The sequence below is a fragment of the Cupressus sempervirens genome, chromosome 4, assembly GCF_028749045.1.
Source record: "Cupressus sempervirens isolate cs-2001-9-10 chromosome 4, ASM2874904v1, whole genome shotgun sequence".
Lineage (NCBI taxonomy): Eukaryota > Viridiplantae > Streptophyta > Pinopsida > Cupressales > Cupressaceae > Cupressus > Cupressus sempervirens.
Window position 1 is genome coordinate 220446846 of NC_143121.1, and position 12487 is coordinate 220459332.

The 12487-nt window shown below is 32.0% G+C and overlaps 1 protein-coding gene across 1 annotated transcript; it reads right to left on the reverse strand.

The window, feature by feature from the left end:
* Positions 1–9796: 9796 nt before the first annotated feature.
* Positions 9797–10867, reverse strand: LOC149560795 (heavy metal-associated isoprenylated plant protein 39-like). Its single transcript, XM_089823667.1, has 3 exons — positions 10690–10867; positions 10511–10589; positions 9797–10291 (listed from the first exon to the last, which is right to left on the reverse strand). The coding sequence occupies exons 1-3, from the start codon at positions 10693–10695 to the stop codon at positions 10038–10040; spliced, it is 339 nt and encodes a 112-aa protein (XP_089679793.1). The 5' UTR covers positions 10696–10867; the 3' UTR covers positions 9797–10037.
* Between the last annotated feature and the right edge of the window lie 1620 nt (positions 10868–12487).

The following is a 12487-nucleotide window of genomic DNA, read 5'->3' on the forward strand; positions in this document are numbered from 1 at the left end:
GGAAAAACCCAGCCTCCAAAAGCATCCATCACCATGTATTATTCAGCAAAAATACCATTGCCATACAACCATGGAAGCCTTCATGGCCATAGCCACAACCGAGCAAACTATGTGAACAAGCATGAATCCACACATCCCATGCCATGCTTCCAACCTTCACAAATGCTCCCTTGGCTAACCTGTCAAGCCTTGTCCCGCTTGACTCTTGCCTTTTGTCTTCTCCTTGTCACTCTCTCTTTCTCTCTACAACAACTACCCTTGTGGCTGCTTCTATAGTAGCAAGTCCCACAAAACCACCAAGTGGTATTACATAAACCATGTGCTACCTAACCCACTGACCCCACATTTAATATTGGGCTTTTAATTCTTTTCCCCAATATTAAATAATTACATGAAATATTTTCACAATGTTACAATACAACTCATCAAAAAATATTCCATGGGAATCTTTACATGTTGCACGTCCATCTAGGTACAACATTACATAATAAAATAAAATAATAAAATAACAATATTATGCAATGTGTGCAACACCCATTATCTCAACAGTGTATACATGCAAACTAAAAGTATTTTGAAAGAGAAGGACTCAGAAAAAATTAGAAATAATCAATGAAGGCTTCTGTTATCATCTAACAGACCAAGTGACCTAGTCATGGAAGTGAAGTGAAAGGGAAAGAAAAGCATATCAGATCAAGGGAGAGGATCAGTTAGCAAGGAGAAGAGTCAAAATCAGCTTGCAAAGAAAATTGATAGTTAGACACTAAATCAATTTTAATAAACTTGAATCAGGGCAAATCTATTAATAGAGTGATCTTAACATATAATTGTAAATTTTTTTGTAAGTGTTAAATCCTCTAACAAGGTGAGACCTAGAAATATCTTAAGCCTTTAATAGGGTAGACTCCTCATAGGGTAGATTATATTTTATGACTAAATTTTGTAACCTTAAGTGGTTAACTTTATTACTACAGTAGTGAAGATTTGTGGGTGTCATCCCCATGCCAGTTTTACCTTCACCTTAGAGTGTTCTTAGGTAACAAATATTGTGTTATGTGTTTTACTTTCATGCATGTGACTGATTAGATTTATTTATTACAATAGATTTACATTACAAGTTTTACATGCACAAGTCATTGATAGATGTGAATGAATTGGTGAAAAGTTATAAAGTGTTATAGATTCTGATTCACCCCCCTCGTAGTATCTAGTTTATCCTATTTATTAGTTCATCAATCAACAATTGGTATCAGAGCATTGGTTCTCTGAGAGAAGCTTAAAGGCTTGGAGATTAGATCTTGGAGATGGAGGCATTCAAACTAGATAAGGTTATTGATAATCAGGTGGTGATTGACATCCAACCCATACTATAGAAAATTGAGAAGGAAAGAAAAGATCTAAAGGATTCCCTAAAAAGGAGAAAGGAAATTGCCATTCACATAAAATGATTTTCCTATGAAGAAGTTGAGACTGAAGGACTATTTGAATCAATCAATCCAAAAGAAAAAGCATCTATTGATCTAATTGACAAGAACAAATTCTTGAATGAAGAAATAAGAGGGCTGAAAAGAGAACATGAAATCCAATCAGTAAGACTATGTGAAGTGAATGAACAAAAGAAGAAAGATGAAGAAGAAAGGACTATGGATGAAGAAGACAAAAAGGTAATTGCTACCAAACTTGAGGGTAAAAGTACAAAGTTGTGTTACCTTTCAAGCTGACTTATTAGAACGACTGAATTTGAGTATTTCTATCCAAAAAACCAATTTTGTTCAAACATATGATTTAGATAAATTCATTCTAGCTAAGTTATATATGATCTCACACTTTTCCAAATGGAAATGTCTATTAAATGCATATTTTATACTAGTTTGTATCTAATTACTAAAGAAATAAAATTATTTTAGAAAACTGATGTTTCAATAACTCTTACTATTTTTTATGATATATTTTTAGTAACATATAAACACCATTTTATAGAGCTCAAAGTAAAGAATATTCTCATATAGATTTTATAGTGTTTTCATTAGATATAGTATATTGTAATTAAAGAAATCTAAAAGCACGTATTTTAATACTCAGAAAGATTTCAATTTTGAGAAAGGAAAAAATATTAAATCATATCAACAAAATTGAAAAAATATATGACGTTCTAGAGGAGAGAGTCCTCTTTCAGAATGGATGATTTTTTTTTGGTTAGAATAGATTTATTTTGAAAAATGTGATGGGAGATGAAAACTATCAATTTCAGGTGAGTTGAAATTTGAATCACCATAAAAGAGAAAATATATGTCTAAAGTCATTTTTTTATTTTTGATTGTTCTAGCTATGTATGTCATCTATAACATAGTTTGATTTCAAATAGAAATAAGTTTATTTCCATATAGTTTTGTGGTGGGAACTAAACCCCTAATTTTTAGCATTTTTCAACAACTAAAAAATTATCTAAAAATATTAGGAAAATATATCAATTCTTATTCCAAATAATTATTGAAAATTATAATCTTAAACTTCATCTATTTCTACACATTTCATTAGTTTACGTCATTTTCAAATTCTAAATAGTAATAATACTAGTTTTATGTCATTAAAGGTGAATAGTTATACTTTTGTTAGCCTTTTCCTTTACAAAAAGGTGACATAGGTTTGTGCTTTTACCCTTGAAGAAATGATATTAGATGTACAAAATTTCATAAACACTCAACTAGATATGATGAATCAACTAATTCTTGCAAATCAGGAATTGAATCTCAAGGATGTAGAAATTGCAAATTTGAAATCATGGAATGAAATACTGAAGAATGAATTGAAAATTGAGAAAGAATCCATGGAGAGATTCAAAAAACCAAAGGAGGCAATGAAGTACTTTGAAGAACTTATGAATTCATCAAGTTGTTCTAATGGTCAGGACATTCATGCATTGAGAAAGGACGATCATCCAAGAATGGAGAACTAAGGAATGCAAAGTCAAAGGACAAACCAACATGCTATCACTGTGGAAAACTTGGTCATACTGCAAATATTTGTAGAAGAAAACATGATATGAAAAATTCTAAACCTAAGTTTATTGGTTACTATTTTTACTACAAGAAACAAAGACATCAAATACATGAGTGTAGGTCAAGACTGAGGAATACATCTACTACACCTAGATTTGAAGGATATTGCTATAATTGTTAGAAATATGGGCATAGAGCATATGAATGTAGATCATAGAAAAAACCCTACTAGAAAAATCAGAGAAAGAATTATGCACCTAATAATGCATGTTCCAAATGTCACAAGTTTGGAAATCAAAGCAAGAATTGCAAGACTCAAGTATAGTAAAAAAAATAGACAAAAGACAAAGGCAAATGCAAAGTGGACATTGAGAAAATTAGGAATGAAATGAACTAGAAATGGAAAAGAAAAACATAAGATCGAAATAGTGGAGCTAATGGAGCTGAGATCACCCAATCCAATCGAAAAGGTGATCATGTCATCTCAAACTAAGTAAAATAGGTATGCATGGAATAGTATACATAGTTGATATATCATACATCAGTTCCTTACATGAAAATGTGCCAAAAGGTAATATTTGCATATATAAGATGCATAAGAAATTTTTTGTCAAAAGTTGCCAAGTGTTAGTAAAATTGCCTATGTTGATCAAGCATTGCAACATAGACCGAGCACTTCAAAAATGATATGGTAGAGATCGAATGACATGGAAGAGACTGAGTTGTATTACAAAGACCTAGTTGAAAGGCATCAATATCAACTAAGATAGATGGATTCCACTCACCTAAGTACACAAAATTAATGGAGACTCTAAAACAATCAAAAGAAGGTATACAAAAAATTTTGAAGACATTATCACATACCTTGCACATAGATTTTTGAGAGCACAGAGTGATTTGGTGATTTTAGCAACTAGCAAAGATTTCAAGAGTGATTCAAACAAATAAGCTTGAACAAGTGAAGATATGAATTGTACTGAGTATATAGAAAAGAAAGAACATAAAACCCTAACTACGATCATGGCAGCTTCATCAACTGTTGGAATAAGTCAAGAGGTAAGTAGAATCCAACTGGTGAAGAGTGACACTTTTCCTCCACCTAAGTTTCATGCTATTCTAGAGATTACTATGAAAGGGGACTCTATGGGTGTGCTATCTTCGATACCACCTAAAGACATTTTGATCCATGATGTTAGAAGCTGTTACATGTGCAAAATCAAAGAAGTAGGAGATTATGAAGTTAGAGAAGCTTATGAGAAGTTGTACAATGAAGAAATTTTGAAGGATGAATTTTAAATTATTGAGAGGAAAGGGTTAACTCATGCCCTATAATTCCCAAAAAATTTCAAAATCAAGTGGATAAAGGTTATTTTGAGCAAAATTCATGATATGAAGTATTGGCTACAAAATGGACCACTGGAGATTACAAAGAAAATAATTCATAGGGTTGCATGTTATCCAACCCTAGACAAGAAGAAAACCATGCAATGTTTTATCCATGAAGAAATAGAGGCAAAAATAGGAGCTGATTAGAATGGACGTGGTCTTTCCATTACAAATATTTTTGATCCACTAATTGAATTTTTAGTGAGAGTCATTACTCTCAAACTCTATCAATCGAGCATATTGAATAGGGTACCTTGTATGGCTGTGGATCAAGCGTGGAAGATTGTGATGAAAGATCATGAGTATGATCTTGCCGAGCTATAGAGGTTACAACTTGCAAAGAATCTATCATCAATAAGAAAAGTGAAGAATTCAGTGTAAGTTTGGATCCCTCATTGTTTTTTTTTTCTTTTAAATCTAAAAGTATTTTCCTAGTATTGGTGATGTTGTATGGGAGCAAGACAAACTAGTGACAAGATAGGTCAATGAGTATATTACTTAATTAGGAGAAAATCTTGAAAATGTAATGAATGCTTACTTTGATGAATTTAAGAAAAAGATGAAAAGGAGAATGAGGATTCTAAAGAATTAGTCACAAAATATTTTTAGTGACATATGTTTTCTTGCTGATACAGACAACACTTTTGTATAGGCAATTAAGCTGCGGAAGGCTTGGTTACAAAGTTTTGAATATGAGATAAATAGTGATGCAGTGAGTGCAAACATTGATGCACTACTAAAAGAAGAGATAGATGCTGAGGTCGAACCTTTTGGTAGATAGGAGGAAGCAAAAGCAAGAATAATTGTAAATATCAAGATAGCTTCAAAGAAGAAGAACAGGAAGAAAATGATTGAAGACCTAGAAACTAAATTGGGCACCCTAGGCAAGGGAAAATAACCATTATAATTGACACAAGGTCTTGGTGAAGATGAAGAATAAGACAATGGTGATGAGGGAGAGGAAGAAGAAGAGGGTGACAAGGGAAAAACCCTAGCTTGAGCAAGAAGGCTCAAGGAACAAAGAAGATGCTGATAGTGACACCTTCACCACCAAATAAGCCTAGGACTAGGGCAGCTACTAGTGCCAAGCAGATTGCAAAGAAAAAAGTAGCAAAAGCTACACAGCCTAGTGCCCCTAGAACCAAAAGAAGGAGATTATTTAGAGGACCACCTTAGAGGAAACCTAAGTCTATTGATGAGGTATGTATAGATCTAAGAGGAGCCATAGGATTATCTAGTTTTAAATTTGTCAAATATGATACACTAGATAATGATGATAGAAATGAAGTTGAGGAGGCTATAGTAGAAATGATTTCTAATCAAAAGTTAGCTCCTAGTGAAATATAGAAGAATATACCTCAAGAATTAAATGATAGATTGGAAATAAGATGCAAACAAGTAGAGAAGGAAGAGAAAAAGATAAGGACTGATGCAGTAGTTAGAGTAATGCTTGATTTATTGTAGGAGAAACATGACACATTTTTGGAGAAGTATAGGAACATATTTGTTCCTAAGTATAGAACATTTTTGATATTACTAAATAAAGAGGATGTTGTACAACAACAAAGTGAGTTTCTATGGAAGAGCATTTTTGGGTTATTTACAAAGAAAGAAGAAATAGATACTAGAAACATCAAAGCTGATTACAATAGTGGAGAAATTTCAAGTGTGTCGAGTCTACAAGGAAGCATGTCCTTTATACATGCTGACACCTTTGACACTCTAGAGGTTGAGCAATTAAGGCTCACAAATTTAGAGGCAAATGGTCAAGAAAAAGAAACAAGTGTAAATGATAAGATTGTTTCAGCACCTCATATCGAGGAAGGAAAAGAATAAAATAAATCTTAACAAAGTGCAACTATTGTTGTCTTGAGCACAAATGCACAAGCACGACCAAGTGGTGACACCCCTTCACCAACTCACAAGGTAGTGTCGAGCAACAACACTCCTTCACCTAGTAGAAAGAGGAAAGAAATAAAAGATGTTTCACCAGATATTGAGGTTAGAATGGATGAAATTATTGAGATGCCACAATCAGACCTAGAAAATCTCACCTTGAAACAAACTATTTTGCTACAAGAATTTTTGGTGAAGAAGAAGAGACAAGAAGAGATAAAATAGAAATAGGTATTGTATGATGTAAATCATATTTTTATTGATACTTTTGACACTCTGAATTTTGAAGAAGATGTACCAATCATAAACAATCTTGTAAATATAGTTGATCAAGTGAATGCTGGAAGTATGGAATCAAATGAGAAGTTAATGGATTGGTCTGCTAGAAGATTTGACACTAAGGTTGGGGACAAAGTTTCCATAACCATTTCCAAGTAGAAAGTGCAATTACAGGAGAAAGTATATATTATGATTGAATTAATTCAAAAGGTACAACATTTGCATACAATTTTATCAGATGTGCCAAGATTCACTAATAACATTCAGGCACAAATAAATACAATTAAGGCTGAGATGAAGAGATCCAACAACATTATTTCAAAGTCAGTAGGATCAAATATTGATCATTACAATAATCTATTGAATGCTCAAGGTACATTGGCTAAGCTTTAGGTAGCTGAAAACAACATGAGATCCAAATTGATCTCTATTCAAGAAATGATGATGCCTCAGTTGGAGGCCATACAAAGAGAACTAAAAACAACCTAGGATCTTATCATAGAAGATCATAATCTTTTAGTGGCTAACAGTTTAATTGATTTGGCTGGAAGACTTTAGTTGCATAATTAAATTTTGGTAACATCAAGAACCACATGGGATCATGCATTGACCATGATTACCAGAGTTCACAAGGAATTCATTGAAATATATGTATTACTTCCATCCATTCAACCCCAGTAGCAGTGACATATAGTGTTAAAAAACAAGGGGGAAATAGAATTGACAAAGGGAAAATAGAGTTGATAAGGAGAATGTGATGTGAACAAGATAACATGGTAAAATGGATTTTTTATGCCAATGAATAATGGTATAAGTCATTAGACATAGGTGGAGAGCTCGTTTATCAGATTGTATTGTAATTATTAGATTGTATTGTAATGATTTGAATATGACAAAGTGTTTTTTCCACTAATGTCAAAAGTAGATATTGTTGGTATCTCTAACCATTGTTGTCTATTAGTGTCAACCACTTAGTCATTTATAAGAGAGAGTCAGAAGGTCATCATTGTGAGCGAACTACTCTATATAGGCTAAGTCATGTACATAAGTGAGTATGTACCAAACTCTATAGCCTGGAGCCAAGTAAGTTTTTGCTCACAAAGTATTTTCTATATGAGCCAAACTCATCAACAACCAAGAAAATTCCAAGTATACAAGTGTTGAGTTATATAGTGTGTCCTGAGCACAACACATGTCGAGCATTAGAAGGGTAATACAGGCCGAACAATAGCAATGCCAAGCATCAGGAAACAATAAAGATCGAGCAAAGTAGTGTTTACATAAAAGTCAGGAATGGAATGAAGTTTGAGGAAAAATGATTATTAGGCTGACTTGGAAGGAATATTTAAATTTTGTCAAGGTTGTTACAGAACATTTACATGACGTAGATCACAGATTGGGATATGTTATGTGTGCAATGATTAAGATGAAGAGGCAAAACATGGAATCATCTAGAAAACTCTTTATGAAACTCTTTAAATAGAGATGATCTTAACCTAGATCAGAAGCATGCAAAGTAAGAGCAAGGGTAGAGAGGTGTATGCATGTGAACTAAAAGTATTATGTAAGAGAAGAATTAAGAGCAGATCATAAATAATCAATGGAGGGTTTTGTTATCATCTAACAAAGCAAGTGACCTAGTCATGGTAGTGAAGTGAAAGGGAAAGACAAACATATCCAATTTGAGGAGATGATCAATTAGCAAGAAGAAAACTTGAAATCAGCTTGCAAAGAAAATTGCGAGTTAGGTACTGAATCAATTTTAATCAACTTGAATTAGGGTAAATCTCTTAATAGATCTTTGTAAATCTCCTAATAGAGTTCTTGCTTTGTTGTAAGTGTTAAATCCTTTAACAAGGTGAGACCTAGCAGTCTCTTAATCCTTTAATAGGGCAGACTTTTCACAAGGTAGACCATATCTTATGATCAAACATTGTAACCTTAATTGGTTAACTTTATTACTGTAGTAGTGAAGTGAAGATTTGTGGGTGTCAACCCTACCCTAGTTTTACCTTCACCTTGGAGGGTTTCTGAGAACAAATATTGTGTTATGTGTTTTACTTTCATGCATGTGATTGATCAGATTTATATGTTACAAGTAGATTTACATTATAAGTTTTACATGCACAAGTCATTGATAGATGCAAATGAATCGGTGAAAAGTTATAAAGTTTTATAGATTCTGATCCACCTCCCCAACCACCCCCCAATATCTAGTTTAGATCATGTTTACTACTCCATCAATCAACAATCAACCTCTCTACATTGTCTTGGCTTGTAGCAAGTCTTTAGTCTTTCCTAGTCTACCAAGATTTTGTCATAGGAAAGATAGTGGAAAATTTCATTGTAGAGGTTTGAGGGGTTGTCTTTGTTTTGAATTTAAATTGATTTAGTAGGTAAAGGTAAACTTTGATGAATATAATAACATAATAATTTATTATTTTCTAAATTTGATATAGGCTTATAAATGATTATTTAACTCTTCAATAAGACCATGCTTAAGTAGAATTCTATAATTTTACTTTATATATTTTAAAATGTTATTTTTAATTTTCTAAAATTATATCACCTTTTAATTTAACTTGCATAATCTACCTAAAAAAGGTGATCTACCAACAGTCACATTTTTTATTTGAAACTATATATCAACTTTTAATTTCATTAATAACATTAGATTTTAGCAATACATAATATTGATTATGACTATCTTTAAATTCAATTGTATAAAAGGTTTTTAACAAATTTTAAAACATCATAAGAAGATTTTAGAATCATATAATGATTGGTCAAAAACTATCTGAAGAACAGATGAAGTTTGTCCAGCTATCTAATTTCTATATATGAAACAACAAAGATAAAAGAGTAAATCTCTGACGGCTCATTGTTTGTAGTTAAGCGTTCAACCTATGAGTCTGTATTTAGAGCAAATTTGAAGGAAGACTGATACAATCTCTATGTGAGACAAATAGGTGTTTTGATAAATAAATCTACTAATTATTTCCCTGCAAAATTGGTATAACATATTTCTAACCTTATTTCCTTGTCTTGTATTTGGATTTGCATTTCACACAACCAACTGAAAATTTCTGCAAACTATTTTTACAGCGATTAAATCTATACTACTGATTTGGTTAAAAATTAAAGTCCTTGTTTTTCTCGATGCATACATAATGTGTATAAGGTACTAGAAGGAATCTCTGATCATCTCATTTTAGAAGTTGAAAAAAATGACCATATAGGTTAAAACGAATAGCTATTAATTATATGATATACAGACCCATTGAATATCATATGTAAAGTAGTTGAAAACAATCCTTCCACTTTTCATGAAATAATTTAGAACAAGAACTCTTATTTTCAGTTTGAAATACCATTACAAAAGGTATCTCAATACTAAAATTTATCAGAACATCTTAAAATAAATTCACCACACCCTATTGCCAAACATTGGTTTTCAGTTCTGATTTAATAACTGAATTACAATATAGAGCATGGATTGAGAACAATTACACTCATATCTTCAACAATCCAAACATTACATGTTGGACAGGTCTTAGGAAGGTTCTCATCCTCCTTCTCCTTCTCCTTCTCTTCGCTTTTAGGAGGTCCAACGCTTATAATTTGTGCTCCTTTCTTGAACTTTCTTATTTTTGTAGTAACTTCTACAGGATCCACTTCTCCAATCACAGTGACAGTGTTTGCAGATCCATCAACTTTTATAGACTCTACCCCTGTAATGTTTATATATCAAACCACTGTGAAACATGTAATAATATACCCACAAACAAAAGATCAAAATATTGCAAGTCAGAAACTCCAATTTATATATACCAATCTAATGGGAAAAACCGTTAAGGGAAGAATTTGTCTTTTCATACAATAACATAAGTTGTTTCAAAGAAGTATATATAAATAAAATATGAAATTATTATTACCATGAAATGCCATACCTGGGATATCTGCAGCAATCTTCATAACTTTCTTCTTGCATTTGCAGCAAGAAATCTCCACATAAACTACTGTACTCTTCTGCAACAACACTGTTTCTATTAGTTATTTATGATAAGGAATTTAGAAAGAAATAGAAATAGAATGGAAGGTGTAAGACAGAATAGAAGCAAATGCAAACCTTCATGGCAGCAGCTTGAGAATATCTATAATCAGATAATGTGTATATCTACAACTGGGAAGAGAGGTTATGGGAAGGGCTTGGAGACAACTAAGAGAAGATTCATTGTCTTCCTTTATCCTGACTTTTAGCCTAAAGTCATGTTTAGACCTTTGGTCTTAAAACAAGTTCTAAGAGCCCAAAGACTTCAGAATGACTTGAAATTCAAAGAGCATAGTTACATGTTTAGATGCAAATCTACTTAGGTTTTTCCCAGTTTATATTTAAGGTTGAAAGTAATCTTTTGTTTGAAATTTTCAAATATTTCATGAAATACTTACCATGTGTTTGATTTTTCTGTTAGAGTTTTTCGTCTTTTCTAGTCTTGTAAGATTTTGTGGATATGTAATTCAAAGAGTTTAGATACAAAGTTGGTTAGTTTGTAATTTGGGTTATTTACTGTTTTGAAAAATTCAAACATTTAAAATAGTTAGCAATTGTCTATTTTGTCATGTTACATTTTTGACCAGGCTTAACCAACACACTGGAAGTGTTGAATAAAAGTGGCTTCCAGTGGGCCCAGCCACTCTTAACCAATAGCTTGGGGTCATACTATTGGCTAATAATGGCTGGGCCCACTGGAAGCCACTATTATTCAACGCTTCCACTGCTGGTTAAGCCTCTGGCAAATTTTCAGTCTTCTTTTGTTATTAGCATATTGTGGTAGAAAATAAATCAGAAAGTTTAAATGTAGTGATTTGATAAATGGTAGTTATTATTTTGAAAATCATTTGGTTCAATAGTCAGATAGTTATTTGTTATTTTGTTAGTCTTACATAAAAATTACTATTGACTACTTGCAATATTGTTATCAGAATTCAGCTATGGAGTTTTTGAGTCAAACTTATTCATTTAGCAAACATAGATCAATAAATTTGATTTGAAAACTACCCATTTAAATCCTGACAGCAATATCAAAATTTGACTTGATGATTGTTTTTCTTATAGAAACAAAACTCTAGCTATTTTGACAAATTTTTATTCTTTAACTTAAAAATTAAGCTTTGGAATGTGATCTACAGATAATCAAACTCTCAAAACTATATAATTTAGCTCTAAACTATATTAATAACATCAGATTTTCATAGCCTAATGCAGATCATGACTGCCTCTAAACTCAATTATACTAAAAATAAAAATAAAAATCATTAAAACAAAACAGTAAATTATTTTTTTCATCAGTCAAAATTTGCCAATTTTAATTAGCTATTCTGAAGAAAGGGAAGACAGAACTCTATGTGAGGTGGGCCAAATCAAAGCTATTGCGAAAATTGAGCTTTGAATAATGTAACGTATGTGAAGGAAAGTCTTGAGGAAACTACCAATCACTTGTGATGTATAAACACGATTGCCTTCTCCTATACGCTAGAAAATGTCTACTAAGAATTCTTAGCACAATTTACATCATATTCAGGGATTATGACAGCTATTACAAGATAGCCTTACAATCGTCACTGAAAATTGACTGGACCGTCGTTTTCTTCTTAGGCTATCAATTTCAATGTGGTTGGTTTTATGAAACAAGGGTTAATGATTTCCTCGTTCCTAGTTTGACTGCCATGCATTTTTTCCCACAATTTCTTATGGGGGCCATGTGTTCCCTATTTTATACAGTTCTGTCCCACGTTATTCTTGTTGTCCAGCTTACTTTATATAGACTTTTGTAAATAGATTTATTAGACATTTAATTTAATTATTGTATTTTACTATCTTTTTATTAAACTGTTTTAATATGGTCAGTCAAAAAAATATAGATGAA

What these genes read in the sequence shown, in the direction of transcription:
- LOC149560795 (XM_089823667.1), bottom strand. An exon ending in GATTGCTGCAGATATCCCAG is followed by an intron (nt 10,292 to 10,510) that starts GTATGGCATTTC and finishes TAAACATTACAG; the next exon opens with GGGTAGAGTCTATAAAAGTT.